This window comes from Gambusia affinis, linkage group LG04, assembly GCF_019740435.1.
Source record: "Gambusia affinis linkage group LG04, SWU_Gaff_1.0, whole genome shotgun sequence".
Taxonomy (NCBI): Eukaryota; Metazoa; Chordata; class Actinopteri; order Cyprinodontiformes; family Poeciliidae; genus Gambusia; species Gambusia affinis.
In genome coordinates, this window is record NC_057871.1 from 25,797,848 (window position 1) to 25,816,306 (window position 18,459).

The 18,459-nt window shown below is 40.9% G+C and overlaps 2 protein-coding genes across 4 annotated transcripts in view; one reads left to right on the forward strand and one right to left on the reverse strand.

Moving 5' to 3' along the window:
• LOC122829898 (syntaxin-10) overlaps positions 1 to 18,459 on the forward strand; it is a 39,266-nt gene that overhangs the window by 19,386 nt on the left and 1,421 nt on the right. The gene's annotated exons all lie outside the window — the stretch shown is intronic.
• nacc1b (nucleus accumbens associated 1, BEN and BTB (POZ) domain containing b) overlaps positions 2,052 to 18,459 on the reverse strand; it is a 31,270-nt gene continuing 14,862 nt past the window's right edge. For all 3 annotated transcript variants that reach the window (XM_044114798.1, XM_044114797.1, XM_044114796.1), the window contains exons 3-8: positions 18,042 to 18,284; positions 17,103 to 17,324; positions 16,203 to 16,665; positions 15,145 to 15,442; positions 13,033 to 13,130; positions 2,052 to 12,911 (exon numbers count right to left, since the gene is read on the reverse strand). In XM_044114798.1, coding sequence (XP_043970733.1) covers positions 12,589 to 12,911; positions 13,033 to 13,130; positions 15,145 to 15,442; positions 16,203 to 16,665; positions 17,103 to 17,324; positions 18,042 to 18,284 — 1,647 coding nt within the window. In that variant the 3' untranslated portion in view covers positions 2,052 to 12,588. The remainder of the gene's footprint in view (positions 12,912 to 13,032; positions 13,131 to 15,144; positions 15,443 to 16,202; positions 16,666 to 17,102; positions 17,325 to 18,041; positions 18,285 to 18,459) is intronic.

Genomic DNA, 18,459 nt, shown 5'->3' on the forward strand with positions numbered 1-18,459 from the left:
TATTGTAGCTCTGTGCCTCTTAGATGGGTATTTGATTGTTGTTTTTTTGTAAAAATCTGAGGCCAAATATGTTTGCATAGAGAAATAGTGGCTGTAAGCAAATGCTTATCAGCTGCATTAAGACACGATTTCAACACTTGCTGGTAGAATTGCACTTTTTTCATTTTGGGTCCATTTTTTTTAGATCTGTAGAAAGCAACTGCTTTCTACACTTTTTGAAAGATGGCATAATTTTTTCAGCTCATCTAAGATTTCAATCAATCGTCAGCTGAAATTAGGAGGTGGGATTTTCTTTCTTCATGTTGTGCGGATTTCCAGTCCTGTGTGAGAACCTTATTCAAATCCTCACCTGCCTTACTCCACCCATCTGGACGATCTCCCCGTACCCCAATCCTCACCCCACCTGGGGGGAGACAGCTTGAACTGTTCATCCTTCATCATTTCAACAATAAACATCTTTCAGACAAGAGAGAAGGGGAAAGAAATCAAATAAACAGCAATAGTACATAAAAATAAAAAAGATAAAAACAAGAAACTTACATAGAAAATGACCCCTCATATTAAATCTACACCCTTTTTTACCCTTTTCCCAATCAAAAAGTCCCACTTCAGATGCCAGCATTCATATACCACAGACAGGAAGTGACAACAGTGAGTGTGCTCAGAAAGGTGCAGAGGGCTTTTGCTCTACAGGAAAGTTGAGCGCTCCCCAGAAGGTGCTTTTATTTTTTATTATTTTTCTCCCACTCTCTGCAAGTCACTTTTTTCCCCTATCTGTGGGTCGGATGAGATCAGGAGTTAACCGATGCAGACTGACGAACGGATGGAGACGTCGGACAAACAAACAAGTGGAGTGCTCTTGTTTGTTTTTTATTTTAAACATTTTTTTGTAATTCATGTCAGTATTTTTCTATCTATTTGGCGTTGTTGCCGGATATGTTTGGAGGGTATCCTGTAGTGTCGGATAATAGTGGTGGAGGCTCCATGGCATCCGCCATTAAGGTGCTCGGACGAATACAGTGATCGACTCTTTTACAATCATAGTTCACCGCTTTTTGGGATCCCTTCCTTCCCGCCACCTGGTGGGCTTTGGAAGTTGCTGCAGTGGTTGAGGCCCGCCCCCCCTCATTCCTCCAAGCCGCAGCACCTGGACCTTGATACTGGACCATGGGTCAATTGATATTAGGTGGCGTTTAAAGAAGGATTTTAAACATTCATGTAGTGGTAGCTTATGCTTTGAGAAGAGGCTGGTTCAAGAACCAGTTGTTGTAAACTTGATTGGGTTTAGTTGATACGTTTAAGAGCGAGTACATTTTTATTCATGACATAATTTGGTTTAAAGCAGTCATTTAGACTTGCAGAATTTACTTGAAGTGAGCCTCACAGCTTTTTGTCTTGCTACATCCATCCATTCCTCAGTTGGCGCATCCCCTGACCCTGCCCGACAAAATCCTCAGTACAGTAAAAACTAAACATCTGGTCCAGCAACACCCATATCCCCCTCACAATGCCCACAGCACCTCAGTCATACAATTTCAATGTAAAAATATGTGGTTCTCTTTTTCTAAACTATTTTACACCTAACCGTGTATCAACCGTTTACGCAACTCTACATACAGGCGTTAAAAGATGAAATATTAGTAGCATCTCTTTTAAAAATAGCTTGATAACTAAAGACTCAAATGTGAAACAAAAAAAGCAAAATGAAATTTAACATTAACACACACACACACACACAAGACACCCTCTGGCCCACCCAAACGTGAGACAGAACTTTGCCTTTAAATAGCTGCCCTACAAAAGGGCAAACAACACAATTAACAGCTTATGGCACTAGGAGATCCAATTCCTAAATTCCTATTAGAGATACAGTTTTCAGTTTGAGCCACCCTGACCATTGGAAACAAGAAGAAAAATAAGGATTTGCTCAGCGAGCACAAATCACAGAGTTGCAAGGACGTGATTACAACAATTTTCAGTGGTACCGCTGCTGCTGAGTGAAGACAATTTTTTTTGCATCAGTGAAGTGTTTTCTTTAAAAAAAAACAAAAAAACGTTTTAGAGGAAGCACAGATGTAGGAAACTGTTCTACGATATGTAGAGCCTGGCTACAGGCCGCAGGAAATTAAGAGAGAGCAAGACTTTCAGGAGAAAACTTAAACCAGCAGCAAAACAGCTCTGTCTGAACTCTTCTGTTGAGAAACATGTTGGGTTTGGAAATGCTGGCAGCCTTTTGGAAATTCTCTAACACTCACAGACGTTTTAGTAATGCAAACCGCACTAACCAAGCTTATTGCTAAAATGAAATGTAAAGACAGTTTGAAATGTTAACTCTATATTTATTTTCTGTTGGTTTAAAATTAATTGGAACATCCTGTTTAACAAAAATTGTGATGTCACATTTTGTTCTACTATGCGTAATTAATGACCGATTATGGCAGGAAGGCGAGACAATATTTTGAATTCTGTGATTATAATTTAATTTACGTTAACTGGTGTTGGCTAGTCGAAAACTGACCAGTGCATCTCTAATTACGCATTTTGTAGTTCAGACAAAAACTGTGTAAATGCTTGTTATAACAATCTCCTATTAACTTTTGTTCTAATAAAACACAAATGCATGACTTATCTTATGTTTTGGAAATATTTCTTTGTTAAAATGCCGTTTTAAAATGTAACATTTTTTACTTTTATTTTGTTCTCTTGCCTGCATCTAGGTGATGTTAATCCAATGAACAGACAGTAAAACAGCACTAAGGTCAATTTGTCTCACAGTAGTTCCCATCTATTCATAGCTACATAAACTAAGACTTATTATTGCTTCTTTCCAAATAAAACTTTTAAATGGTTTAATCAATGCTTCAATCACTTTACGTCATGAAAAAAAGGTCCACCAATTTTTGAAGCCCTTAAAATCACTCAACCTTTACTGATGTATTGTTAGGCTCTGGTGATGAATTAGGATTGTGGTTATTCTTATAACTATGTAAAATGTGTTAAAAATCCAAACTGTCCAAACTAGGGGTGCACCAATTTCTGACCATCACCGATCTTTAAAAAAATCTGCCCTGCCAATTCCAATTTTGGCTAACACAAGTAGATAAGGTCAGTGGAAAGTTTCATTTTTTCCATGTACCAGCCAATCACCAATCTCACAAAATTAAGAAAATCAAGGTTGATTTTCCCCATGCCCCTAGTCCAAATAGTTAAAAAAAAAATTCTTACCAAGTGAAAATCTTCTCCCCTCTATCTATAGAATAGATCCTAGAAGAGCTACCAGCACAAAGAGCTCACAGTGTGTCATGCAGGGTGGCAGATCGTTCCTTCTGGCTTTGTGGCTACAAGACCTGGGCTTCAAGTCCATCATAAAACTCTTGAGTCAAATGGAGGCCGTCTAGCAGCCAAAACTTGGCCCAAAGTGGGTCAGTCCGCCAATGCCAAACATAGCACATGTAAAAAAATAGAAGAATGTTGAAGTCACCCAGGTAAAACCTCAAATTGACTGAAATGTTGTTGCAGGTCCTTAGGAGGGCTGTTTGGATCTGGATTTCTGTAGAGCTCGAAAGACTGAAACCTTTTGAAACCAGATCATTTTGGCTTATTTTATTCAACAGTCCAATGTGTGTGTGTGTGTGTGTGTGTGTGTGTGTGTTTTCTTTTTGCACATTTGAGGATCCTGGTTGAGATCAGATCCTGATACATAAAATCCTAGGAGTTAGGAGTGAAAAGAGGTGTACTTTCTTTTCACCTGTAGTATGGTGAACAATGCACCTCTCTCAAGAATTGTGTACATGATTACTACTTTTTAATATGAGCCAAAGTAGACTGATACTGGTTTACTGGACATTCCAGGAAGTGTCCCACAGTAATAAGAACAAGGACATTTTTTAAAATTGTCTTCTAATGCATTTTTTAAAACAAGTCTAGAGTTTTTTTTTCTTTTAAAAAAGCAATAATTCCCTACCCTGCAGCTCCATCATGTATTCATTATTTTTCCCATTTTCTAAAGTACGACGACAGACGAAGAACACACACGGTGTTTAATTTAAAGACCAGGTTGGGAGGTGTGACTGCCAACATGGCTGAACGGTCTTTCCAGCTGTGGAAAAAAATATCTTTACAGCAGAACTTTCCAGGACAGAGGGGAGAAGAATTCAAACAAACAAGTTAAAGGAAATTAACTGCTGGATGGATGGATCTGTAGTCCTCTGTGGAGAAGCAGCTTTTGGTTTCTATGCACCACAAATCTGGAAGGAACTTCCAGAAAACTGCAAAAATGTTGAAACACGAAGTTCCTTTAAATCAAAGCTAAAGCCACTTATGTTAAGAGTTGTCTGGAACACTGATCAACATATTTGATGTATTTTTGCTTGATGACGGCATTTGACTAAATGTAGTGGTTATTGCTTGTTTCATAATTGGTTACTGTATTTTATTTTTATGGTGTAAAGCACTTTGAACTGGCCTGTCATTGAAATGTGCCACATAAAAAAAATTGACCAGTTTCGTTTCTGCAAGCTCTGTTTACCGTTTGGAGTCGCTTTAAATTTTTTGTGCAGATGCACCAACTGGGTTTTTCCTGCACAGATTTTTTTTTTTTTTTTTTTGCTGAGTTGGCCTGAGTTGTCGATTCCAGTTTTGAAAGTTTCTGTCTTTTTTGTCTTTCCACAAAATGAACGTAAAACACAAGAATGTGCTGAGGGTTCACAGACAGAGGTAGTTGTTTTTGAATCAAACAATAGATTAAAGAATTAAGATTGTCCCTATTTATACCCAATGCACCCCAAACCTTGATCTGATGATTTTAGTACACCCTGTAGGATTGATGCATTTATGGACTGAAAATGGACGACCTTCTCAGTTTGGATGCATTTAACGAATAGGAAGTAGATTCCGATTTTTCAAGATCCGACTTGCCGATTGAGGGAAAGTTGGGACGATTTCGATCTCTGGCGGATTGATCGGTGCATCCCTGGGTTTTTATTATTTCTACTCCCCCCACACTAAATCCTGCAGCATTAACAAAAGAGCACTGAGGTGTTTATCTTCCTATACCAGACCAAGAGAGAGAGAGAAAGAGAGAGGGAGAGAAAGGGAAAAAAAAGAATCATTAGCCTCTTCTCTCTCCTTTCACTCTTGTGTCTTTGTCTGGTTTGAAGCTTGGCTCATGTGACGGCAGAGTGCCGCAATGCCTCATCTGTCCTGTGAGATTCCTAACAAACATCTCCTCCTAAGGAGGAGGCGCGGCGTGGCGCCACCTTCTCCTCGTCGTTCTGCTCAAATCCAGGATAATTAGAATAATTGTCTGAACCCACTCGGTCACTTGCTTTAACAGTCTGGTTGGTATTCACCTCATGATAGGCTGCGTCTCTTCCCCGTACGTTCCTGGGATTGGTCAGCACACGGCCGCCGTGGGACACTCGGTGCCTTCCTTCGTCAATACTCTGATTATTAGGAGGTGCAATAAGCATAAAAAAAAAAATCATCTCTGATTCATCTGATCATACCTACGTACCTACGCCTGGTGACTTTTCAGATTTGCATTCAGATAGCTCACAGAAACACACACATATTCCCACACAGACAGCAACCTATTTGGCAGCTCCATCTGTTGTTGTAGACAGACCGCCCACACACACACACACACACACACGCACACACGAGGATGCACATATATTGGCAGGGATTTGCATTCTGTAAAGAAAATGGAGTCGAGACGAAAACGATGGCGCGCGTAATGAAGCAACAAGGGACCAACGTCGTTCAGCTCCCTTCCTTTGCGTGTGTGTGTGTGTGTTTGCTGAACAGACAAAGGGCGAGAGAGAGAGAGAGAGAGAGAATTGTACGTATGGAGAAAGAAAGAGACGTAAACAAAGAGGAGAGAGAGGGAGGGAGTTGTCAGGAAGTTGCGGCTGTAGGTTGTTCAGGACGCCTGACCAGGGCCTGGACAAGCTTCTTGTTTTAGCAAGGAGCTTAAAATGTAAAAAATTAATGATTTTGCTCAGCTTTTTTACTTTGAATTTACTTTACATTTTTTCGCTGGGTATAGTACACGCATACTGCAGATGTGGGTAAAAAGAAAGGTACGCTACTCTGTTCGAGGAAAAAAAAACAGCCACTCATCTCATCCTCTGTGCATATACCACCCACTTTCTCTCTCTCTCACACACACACACACACACACCGATATATACACAGACCTTGTAGAGCTAAGCACCCAAACCACCCACACACAGCGGCAGACAAGCGCAGTCGCAACGCGAAGCCAGACACACGTATGCAGCACACAGATCCGAGACGCACGCAGAGCACGGACGTATGATTGCACGGGCACGTACACACACACACACCCACACACACGCCTGCGCGTGGTCTCCCTCGTGAGGAGGCAGGCGTTAACGTGCCATAAATGGAGATGGAAGGAAGCGAGAGGAGCGCATCCATACATTAATATGCGAACGCACGCTAAAAACACACCCACACGTTGTTCCTCCTCTCTCACGCGCACCGCACACACACACACACTTACAGGCTGTACACACAAGGCAGTATGCATGCATGCATTCATACCAAAATCATCCAAGCGTGCCTGCTCCCGCCACCTCCACCTCCTCCCTGTCTATTCGTTCGTCCCTCCTCTCTAGGGAGACTCGCCCTTTCCTCTTCCTCCGTCGCCATCTCTCTCATATATTTGGTTCCCCGTTTGAGGAGCTTCTACACACAGTGCTGGATTTAATTTAAACAGCTGATTTAGAAATGGCAAATAATAAATTGTGCTCTCCTTGTCCCCTAAGTCTTCTCCTGATTAATTTTGTCCTACTTTGCAATGTTGCATCAAATCTGTACCGTCCTTCAGGTACCGAACTCGGCTGGGTTGCCGTAAATTGTGCTATGACTGAGCAATGTGGCCTAAAATCAATATCGTGATTTACTGAAGAGTTCATCTCAACAACCATAAATGGACAATAACACTACACCTCCCATACTGAAATTAAAGAATGTGATAAATACTTCGCAGTCAGTTATATCGATGGTATAATTCCTCTGGACCAGTTTTTTCGCAGTCACTTTTATTGCCTCTTTAATGAACGTTAAAGCTACAGCTAAATAAATTAAGATTTGTACTTTTAGTTGTTATTGAACAAATAAACAAACTGAACAAGTTTGTAAGTATGAAATAACTTAACTTCTAATGTCCTTGCTGAACCCAAAATGTTGCCTAATGGTTGATGCTTTTTTGTGGGGGGAATGAGCTGCTCCTGCTCCTCCTCAACCAGCTCCACCTTCAACCGTTTCCTCAACCTCACCGTCTCTTTCACACCTTTTTGACGATTAGATGGGGTGGAGTCACGTGACTACAGACTGTACAGGTAGCGCAGCGTCTTAAAGGGACATGAGCATACCGTACCCAAATACACAAACAAAAAAGACATAAACCATTTACATTTCCTTTAAATACTGAATATACCAATATGGGCAAAATGACGTCGGCCATTGTCATAAATTTCAGTCTCGGTTGATTTTTGGTTTATCCCCCAGGCTTAGCTTGTACCACGTGCGTTTTGTGCTTCTCGGTCTATTCATAGAGAAATATTAATAAAAAAAGATTACATTATATAAATACATAAATATATATATATGAAAACAAATGAAATGGTGGAAAGTGGCAGAAAATTTCTGGTAAATTCCCTGAAACTTTACATCAAATTCATGGAAATTAACTGGCCAATTGGGAGAAAATATCAAATATCACTTTTGTGTTGTAATAGGAGATCCGTTTAATATGTTGAGGTAATCATTATTGTATATCAAATATGTTTTTTTCCAGCGAGCACGTTTCTTTTGGTTATATTTACCCAGAATGCCCTGTGCTATAGTGCGCTTCCTGCTTTTGAGGCGTTCTTTGGTTCGCTTGGCATTCCCATATGCAGTCAAACCGCACCAGACTTCACTTCAACTGAACCAAGACCTGGGTTTTGGCCGGACCAGAGTTTGCTTTTTTTGCTCAACATCAAAGTTTGATTACGCATTCACATCCCCCCAAATGAACCCGCTTTTTTTGTTTTGTTTTGTTTTTTTCCAGGCAAATGAACTACATAGTTGATTGAAGCGGATTAAACAGGGCTGGTGTGAATGTGCCCTCAAATTCCAGGTTTGTTCCCATATACTCCCGGTGATGTACATGGGAAGTCTGAAAAATTTTCCCATAATTTTCCCAAAACGTATTTTCTAACCACGGGGTTCAAGATATTGTTATTTCTTAACACTGATCTGGACGCTGTCAGTTCTGGTCTGAGGAAAACCTCTGGGTTGTGTTTGTACAACCCTGATTCAGTCTGACAAGGAGAGTCAAGATGATTCTTCTTCTCGCTTATCTCTTTCTTGTCAAGTGTGGGGAAGAGCCAAAGATTTGTTGACGGTCACAAGCCACTTAGCCAACTTTCAGGCAGTTTACTTGTTGTTTTTTGTTTTGCCACACAGGCAATAAGGTGCTTAGGATTTGCTCCATTAAAACAACTAAAAGAAAGGATTGAACAGAAACAATCATAAGAAAAAGGAATGGACCTTGCTAGCTCATTGTTCTTGGTCACAGCAATCTAGCCTAGTAGCTTGGATAAACAAACATGGCGGATATGTTAGATACGCATGAGGTCACTATGCTGCAATTTGTCTTTTCCCACAGTTAGCACCTTCAATGTCTAGTGTACAGATGAAGATTAGTGACACTAAAATTCTGTACTACTGCTAAATATGTTTAAAAATCCTGTTAAAAGCGCTGCTGCTGTCATCAACCTCACTGCGCGAGATAAACTTGGGCTCTTATCGACTGTCACCGTTCCTGTTGTTTTAAATGTTATTGTTGCTCTGTCCATCGATATAGGAAGGTTTAGTTTTACTTTGGCGAGTTTTCCTTTTCTTGTGCCCATTTCCTGTTTTATGGAGACAGTCACACATCAGCTCTAATTGAATACCATGTTCTCTTATCTTTAAGTTGAGTTTGCTGAAAACATTTCTTGACCCTTCTTTTGCTCTTTGAATTAATGATCCTCAATTAAAGGCTGGATTTTTCTTTTGCTTTCTGTGATGCTGCTGTAATAATAGGGGAACTTATTTATCTACGCGTGTTGTGAAGGTTATCAGTAGCACATGTTGGTGGAAAATTAATAACATCATAATGTTACGTTTTGATTATAACAGTACAGCATACATGTTCATGAATAATATCTTGTACCTTAACTCTAATGAACAGTTTTATAGTTCATCATATTTAAAATATATTTTTCATGAGTGAGCTTAAAATCTCAGTATTTAGGAGTTGCATTTTAATTATATAGATCTCATTTTTAAAATTTTATTTAATACTGGCAAATACACGTATGAAAACGTCATGTGTTGAATTCATCAGACATTCACATGAAGCAGAGGTTTCACCGGTTTTGGGTCTATGTAAAAACAAAAAACCTACTTAAAATATGATCAAATATAGCAGAAACGGTCATTTTGAGTTGGATATGAACATAAACTTCAAATGTTTTGATTGTTGCAATATCTATTTCTTAAGTAATAAATGGCCATCGAAGGTTTGAGGTTAAACCTCGTTGAAATCCCGCATTTTGGCAACGTTGCTCTGGCTTTTGTGTTCTGTCTAAAAGATCAGAGATCCTTGAGGTGTATTTGACACATCACAATGCCCTTCACGTACAAAATAATAGTTAGCACAGTCAAAAGCTATTACTGGTTTTGGCGAATTAATCAAGAAGGAAAAAAAAAACCCTTTCAGGGTTCAACTGATAATTATTTAGACAAGCTTTAAATTCTGAAGGTCATTTGTTAATTTCTTTGAAAAAAAATCTTTTTCTTCCTTTATTTAAATTCTTATGTTCAGCCAAAACATCTGTTTCTATGCCAATGTATTTTTTGGTTGATCTCCCGTTTCTATTTTGTTGCACCTTTAGTAAATAAATACCGTAACTTTCTTTTCAAAATGCTAACAAAAGAACTTTCAAAGTGTTCCCAGCATGTTCCGCACACGGAAACAAATCCACGTTAGCTGATCACTTCGATGTGTTTCGTTGGACTCCCATGCTTCCCTGGTGCGCTGTGGCCGACGGGACCGGCAGCGCCCCAATGTGTATTAGCATGCACATCTGAGCAGTGAATGAATCGACCAAGCGTGTGTGAAAACGTGCCGTCTGACTTCCCACTCTTTCTCTCTCTCTCTCTCTTCCCAGCAGCACACACACATTCAAGCCTACATACACACACAGAGCTGTATTGCCTGCCAAGTATTCGCGCTTCTGTCAATCCCACCACGCAACCAGCCAGAAAACGCCTGAGGGAAAACCTGCGCTCTTAGCGCCGCAGCTGCAAATATTTCAATTCAAACGCGAGATAAAAAGGACCTCACACACTCAGTGCTTTGCAAAAAGTAGTCACACTCCTTAAACCTTTTCACATTCTGTCACATTCCAAATGCAAACATCTTTGTGTACCGTCAGGATTTCATGTGATAGATCAACATAAAGTGGTGCAAAACTGCGAAGTGGAAGAAAAGTAAACACAATTTTAATGTTGGTGTGGCATGCTTTTGTGTTTACCTGCTATTACTTTCCTTTCCTTACTGTCCTTAAGTAAAAGCTAGAGGATCAGACTGCCTGAAGATGTCATTTAGTTCTCCAGTCTTTTCCAATTTCGCAATTGCGGAAAATTTGCCTTTTCGAAAATCCAAAGAAAATAAATCAAGCTAGTTAAGTTCTTTTTTTCTTCTTCTGTATGTAGATTTTGAAAGGGGTCTAATGATAAGATATCACAAAATTCCTTGTAAATATTTCTAAAGTAGCACCAAAAAAACCAACTATTTTGAATGTTGAAATTAATGTACTTTCTTCATTCCATAATCACTCTCCTTTCGTTTAAGTCTGTTGCTAACACTAAAATGTGAAAAAGTTGAAGGCGTAGAAATACTTAGCAAAGCAATCACACGCACATCAAAATAGCTTAGTGAGCTCAAGGGTGGAGACTTGCGGTATTTACAATTTGGAATTTTTCTTTAAATATTGTTTTTTAAAAATGGGTGGTAAACATTGGAAAAAATTGGACATTAGCTAAAAAAATTTGGTTGTTTTTTTTGAGGGGTTGGGTTGGGGAGTTGAACATAAAAAAACCCCAAAAACAATAAAAAGCATCTTCTGCTTCAGATCCGCACAAAAACCCAGCCTGATTGTACTTGTACCACATAAAATAAAATAACAGTGTCTTCATAGCCAACAAATTTCTTTGACTGCAATCTGTAGCAATGTTGTCCACCCCCAGGAGCCTTGGGAATAATAATAATAATAATAATAATAATAATAATAATAATAATAATAATAATAATAATAATAATAATAAAAAGAACAATGTAAACAAAAAGTTTTTTGTAACAGGGTGTTGGGGATTTCAGACAGCGGGGCCAGGAGATTGTAAACCGTCAATATACACATCAAAATGTACAACCCTCGACCTCGTAGACGCCACAAAACACTAAACAGTCAAAGCAAAAAGGGGCTCAGCACAATCTTTCAGTCGTCACTGCCTTACAACGCTGTAGTTCGGACGCTTCGCCTCGCATACATTCAATATCAAAACAACAGTGTTACCGGAGTTAGGGGGAGGGAAAATGTCGCTCTCTCCAAACAGGATTACCCTCACTGACAGCCCTCCCCAGGGAATGTCGGTGATTGATTGTGAAGGGAAAGAGCCTCGGTGACAATAAAAGCTTTAAAAACAAAATGTAGAAAAACTAAAAGTTGAGTAAGGTTGCAGAGGAATGAAGAGGTGAGTGTGTTTTGGGGGGGTAGGGAGTTCACGTTCTTTACTCTGCGACCTTTCTCTACGTCTTTCTGTCGCTCTCTGTCGGACGAACGAGAACATTCTGAGAGAGAGACAAAAACAAGCAAAAGGAAGGAAAGTACAAGAAACTGACCAAACAGTAGCTGCGTTTCCAGGACAAATGTGTGCAAAACTTTTTTAATAATCCGCTGAAGTCAAAAACGCATAATTTCCCAATGACAGCGTTTCCCATTAAATAAGAAACGCAATTGAAATTGCATGTGAATGCGTCTGTTCACGCGTATTCGTTAACAAACAAAACAAAGTTGTTAACAAATGTGTTGCTTTCATCCACCTACCGTTTCCTGTCTTCTCTTATGTCTATTTTCCGCCGTATTAACATCCGATTGTTGATCATGTGACCAGTGTGATGTGAAAAAAGTGTTTTCCGAAATACGCCAACTTCAACAAAAAAAATCTGAAAAACCACTTAATCCTAGCACAAAGATGTTTTTATTGAAAAACGTGTTTTGTTTTGTTTTTTTCCAAAATTGGCGTGTTTCCATTTAGCTAATTTATTTTTGTAATTCCAATTTGCGCAATTGTATGGTCACTGGAAACGCAGCTTGTGAGAGAAGGAACAGATTCCCAACCACCTGGCAGCTGGGAAAGGGGGCTGGGATTGTTGTGTGACAACCGTCATGGAGACCGCGGCGGTCCAATGTTCTCGAGTCTTTACCGCAGACGAATGAGTCCGTCCGATCTGCCTCCAGGTAATCAAAACAAAGTGCTGCCGTCTCCGCCGGCCCCTGGCATGGCGTCAGCCGGCATGGTCCCGCTAGACGCTTCGCTGTTATTGCCGGCCGCCCCCACGGCTTCCAGAGAGGAAGGGTCGAAGCCCTGCTCCACCCCAAGCACGTCGGCCTCCATCTTCACGCTGTCGGCCAGGAAAGCCGAGTATGCGTCGCTGTCGGCCATCAGCAGTTTGAGCTTGGGGATCCAGCTCTTCCGTACGACGCGCCTGGCGTTGGTGCACATGTCGGCCGCGATGGCGTTCATCTCGCTCTCCTTGAAGCTCGGTGCAAAGTTCTGGCAGTAGACTGGAGGAAATGAAAGAAGAAAAAAGTGGAGGATCGTGAAGGCTATCACTTTAACAGCTAATGGAGTGTCTGACAGAAAAGCCAAGACATCACAAAAAAGATGGATACTGTAAAGACTCACATTTGACGGCATGCAGCACTCTGTTGTCCAACGGCTTCCGGCTGGGGTCATTGGTCGATGAGCGGATGCCGGTTCCACAGCTGTTAGCTAGTGTGCTCCTAACCAGATGAAAAGGAAACAAAAGATCCCTGTAGCCTCTTATTCACATATTTGATTCCATAAACTTGGTTCATTTTAAGTTACAATGCAGAAAATTTATATTTCATGGTACTTTTAAAGCTTGGAAAGTTATAAAAAGCTCCAGGGTAGCTAAAGGACAAGGGGTATACCGACTGCAATTTTCTGGCCAATCACTTATTTTAAAAAGCCTGACCTGCCAGTACCAATACTTTTTTTTTTTTTTTGGCTAAAAACCTGCTAAAGATAGCAAAAAAGTCACTAAGTTAGCAACAGTGGTGTGACTGTTGTTAACAGCACATGTGAAAACAGCTGTCAGTCAGCCCTCTCTTAGCTCATTTTCTGTCCTATGCAGAAGTAGGTGAGATCGGTTTCACATTTAAGTATCGGCTCATTTATTGGTCAACCGATTGATTGGTACATCCCAAAAATTGTTTTCAAAACAAATAAAAATTTAGGGCTGAAACAATTAATCAGATTAATCAGGATGAATCGACCACTGGAGTATTTGTCAAGTAATTTAGTAATACATACATTGTTAACTCTAACATACAGACTGAAAAATGGTCATTTGCCATATTCACAGCAGTAATTAAGCCAAAACTGTACAAAAAATAATACATTTTGCATTTAAGATGAAAAAAGCCCTTTGTAAATAGCTTAAATGCTTAAGTGACCTAATTTGAGCTTCACCAAGTTCCAATTCTGTAATAAAAAACTATCTCCTATTAAGCAGCTTTTGACATCCAGTTATTAATCTGTTAATCCACAAAATAATTAACAGACCAGCCCTACACTGTGCTGTATGTCAAGGTAATCGAGGTGAGCTTTTCACGTGATGATGCTAAGAGTATTTTTCTAGGTGCAAATGGATCCATTTCTGCAAATGATAAAGCGTCCAACCAAAGGATGAAATTTATGCAATGAACAGGTTTTTTCTCATGTTTAAAATAGAAATTCAACTATATGTGTGTTTGAATCTCATGATGTATTTCTAATATATATATTTTTTAAAATGCATATTGTTAAATGAAAAACTAGCAGAATATGGCACTTTTTTATTGATAAATTGATTGACTAATCGATAACTAAAATAATTGCTGGTTACAGTCTTATGAAAATTTGGGTGTGCATCTGGAATTCAAAAATTTAAACAGTATTGATTAAGACCAATCTACATTTTCCAAACTCTCTTCATTTTTTCTCTCCTTTTTTTAATCCAATAAATCGTAAGAAAAATCAATAGAATAATAAAGTGATAGTTAGTTGCTATCCTATAAAAATTTTGGTGTGCATTTGGAATTATGTAGGTAAAATCTTAACTGTATTGCTTATGATCAATCTAAATTTTCCAAACTATTTTCTTTCTCTTTTTCTTTCCTCTTTCTTATTTCGTTCTATTTCTTTCTCATGTCCTTTGCAGCTTCTATCATGTTTTCTTCTAACTCCATCAATCTTTCTAACCACACTGATAAAAATCATCCCCACAGTATATAATGCGTGTTTCACCTCGGGGGATTGCATGACCACTGTTTTCTTCCACACGGCACTTTTCATGTAGACAAAAATCTTCAGATTTTGTCACCTACATGACAATCTTATCATGTTTCAACTGAACACTTTTGCAAGGCACTGTAGTGTTTCTAACATGCTGGTGTTACAGAAACATTCTCAAAGCTCATTCCAGTGAAAGCAAAGCTTTCAAGAAAAATAAAACAAAAATTGGTGATATGACATGAGATGATTACCAACTACGTTGACCTCAAAATAAATTCACCTTTCATCAGAAAAAAAAATTGAAAGAAACAGCATCTTTCAAATCAGTCATCAAAACGTTTAATCTTTAAAGCCTTCTAGAAGGTACTTTGATAACAGCTTTTCTTCACTTGATCCGTCTTCGCCTGCTTCACTTTCCCTCCCCCCACCTGCTAAGAAAGTTGACAGCAATAAAAGGCCTCGGCATCGCAGCAAACAGGAAGGATTTCAGCCACTGACCTGTCAAAGAACGCCGCCAGCAGCCGCCTGAGTAGCACTTTGTGGCGGGTGCCGGCGCTGACGTGACAGTTCATGAGCTGGGCGCGCGAGATGAAGACGGAGGTGCCGCTGACCAGCTCCAGCTTCTCCGCCGGGTCGCCTTCCTCGTAGAGCTTCGGGTGGCAGCGGTTGCCGATCTGGCTGATGAGCTCGGCGGGCAGCGACGCCAGGTCCTGCCGGGACCGCCCCCCTTTGCCTCCACGCCCGCCTCCCGAATCGGGGGCCAAGTCTGGCAAAGCCTCCACCCTTTCTCCGACCACTGAAGATGGAGGGAGATTTATTGTTACTGTGAAAATATTTCTTCCGACCTAGATCTGAAAAACATGGCAAATATTTCAGTTCTCCCAAATGTTTTTCAGAATCCTCCCACGGTCTTAATGCAACAGCTCAGGAGGAGTGCGGCAAATGTCACGGTCGGACAGCAGGAGACCGCCAGTTTCCGAAACCACGAAGAAAAAAGAAACTCGTAAAAGCATATGCGGGATCAACCTCACCGGACTACGCACAGAGTAAAAAAAAAAAAAAAACTGGCTACCATCTCACTTGCAGGAGAGTTTTAAAGAAATATATTTTTTGGATAGAAATAGCGCAAAAAAAAGTCTAAAATGCAACAAATTTTATAGAATATTTGTCAGCTTTAGTATAGTAAAAATAAATATATTTTTGCATCCCATTAAATTAAAATCTCAGTTACTACTGCTTCCACTAAACACTTTAAGACAACAGCTGTGACAAAGTGCAGTAGGGATAAAATCAACAAACATTCAAATTATGGAAAGGACTAAAGAAAAAGACAACAATAAAATCAATAAACGCTCAAATGGAAATCAGATCAAAACTCTCAAAATGAACCGGACTTTCCAGGCAAGCAAACCAGAGCTCTAAGAGGTGTGAATGCACCCAAAGATAGCTAACTTGGCTGCTTCTTCACTCTGCAACAAGTTCGTTACAGAAGAGTGTTGATGCTACGCTTGCTAGCTTAAAACGATCCGAACACATTGGCCTATTCATTTCCTCACCTGCCGCTCCGGCGTTCAGCATGCTGTACATGGTGTACATGTTGCAGATTTGTCTGTACTGCTCTTCGGCGCTCTCGTCCGCAATCTCGTCCTCCTCCTCATCGTCGTGGTAGCTGATTGGCGAGTCACTGGTGTACATGCTGAGCGTGCCCGGGCTGGTGCCTTCGGGGGTGCCGACGTTGTTGTTGTTACTGTTGTGGTTAGTGTTGAGTCCAGCTCCTCCCACTAAAGCGGCACCGCCACCGCCGGCTCCCATCGCAACAGCGGTTGCCAGGCCTCGCCCAGACATATCCTGCGTCGCTGCGTTACAAGACGAGGAAGAAGAGGAGGAGGACGAGTAGCGTGCAGCCTTCCTCATTCCACCTCCCCCGCCTCCTCCGGACCCCCCGCCCCCGTCCCGGTTGGCCCCCTCCCACAGCCGCTTGGCCACGGGGGTGCAGACCACAGAGTAGGGTGAGCCCTCCTGCCGGGGAGGAAGGAGGTACAGCCTGTTAATTGTCATCACACCCAGACGCTTTAGCAGCTCATCAAATGCTCACGACTACCAAGGAAACGGAACAAACAGCAACAACATGTCAAAGTCTGTTGTGTGGGGTGGCGAGCAGTGAATAAAAGAGATTAACAGTTGATGTTATGAAGGTTTGTTGTAGGATCCTTTGAGAAAAAGCACTTTAAAGTTCTAACGGCACTGTTTCAACTTTTCAATACACAAAACCTAACGCTAAGTGTCAGAAATCATTTAATTACTAAGACGATTGCAACACAAGTCGTCCATGGATACTGAAAAAATGCTTTGTAACCCGCATAGTGTTGAGGTTCTTCAATCATTTTCCCTTTATATAATTTTCTGCAGAATATAAGAGAATGTAGCGAGTTTTAAGGTCTTTGGTCAGAGTGTACCTGCTGCTGCTGAGGGACTTGCTGAGGCGTTGTGGCCATTTGTTCTGACTTCACCTTGGATACCAGGGGAAGAGGCGTCAGACAGGAAGCAGGCCTTCCTACAGGCGCTGCAGCCACACCCACACCCACCCCTCCGGCTGTCTGGGTGACTGGACTCTGGGGCTCGGAAGACGGAGTCTCCTCGGCATGGAGACCCTGGGAGTCACAGCTTGGGGAAGAGACCTGAGAGGATTGGGAAAATGAAAGTTTGATCCATGCACAGTATGTTGATTTTATGCTTTATGATTTAACAGTTCAACATTTTTAGGAGTTTTGTCCTTCGTAGAACTTTCACAATAATTTTTGTGAATGATGATGGAGGGATGGAGGAGAAAAAGATGAACAGTTGGCTGAATACTGTTATGAGTCACAGATAAATGAAGAAAATTGAATGGATGGATACATGGGTTGGTAATTTTTGGATGATGGATGATGGACGTATATAAGTTTTGGATGGACGGACAGATGGATAGATAATTTCTGAATGGATAACTTTTGGGGACAGTTAGACGGATGGATGAAACTTTTAGACAATGGGACCAGGAATTCTTTCCACACTTACCCAGACCTCAGGCATATTTTTACTTTTCTAGACATACTTTTGCAAACATCACTTTAAGCACAACGTAATGTTTGTTCCAGTTAAAAGTTAAATGACAAGCTGGCGAGAAAAGGTTCTAATCAATATACAGATCTATGCAGTGAGGTACTGCAAACCCGATCGGATCACCACTGCTACCTGCACTGTCACTGTCATCATTCAGATATTTCTGAGTCACAACAGCATCATGTATCAGGATTGCAATTATTTTACGGTAACTAACATAGTTTTCTGTGAGCATGCTCGAAATGTACACACAACTGCCACATACGTAGCTCATTCATTCACTCTGAAGTCACCTTGAGGAAAAACTCTGTGCCTTTCTCCATTATCTGTTGGATCTGGAGGAAGCCGGCGGTGTACATCAGCAGAAACTGGTCTCCGATGTTCATGCTGAGGCGCCCCGTGTAGCAGAAGGCCAGAATCTGCTGGAAACTCTGTGGCTGCACAGCCGGCGGCAGCTCCACCACAGAGCTCTTCCCGCCGGCATTGAACAGATCCCGGAAGTAGGAGCTGCTGGCTGCCAGAACTGCACGATGAGCCTGAGGGGTAAACAGTGTGGGGGAAGTGGGGGGCTCGTCAAGGTTCAAACCACACGGTGTTTCAGGCTGAATGTATAAACAGACTGATGGAAACCATGCTGGATGCATTTGATTATGACACATTCATTACACCACTAATGGCGAATATGTCATCTGCCAAAATGCCTGCCAAACA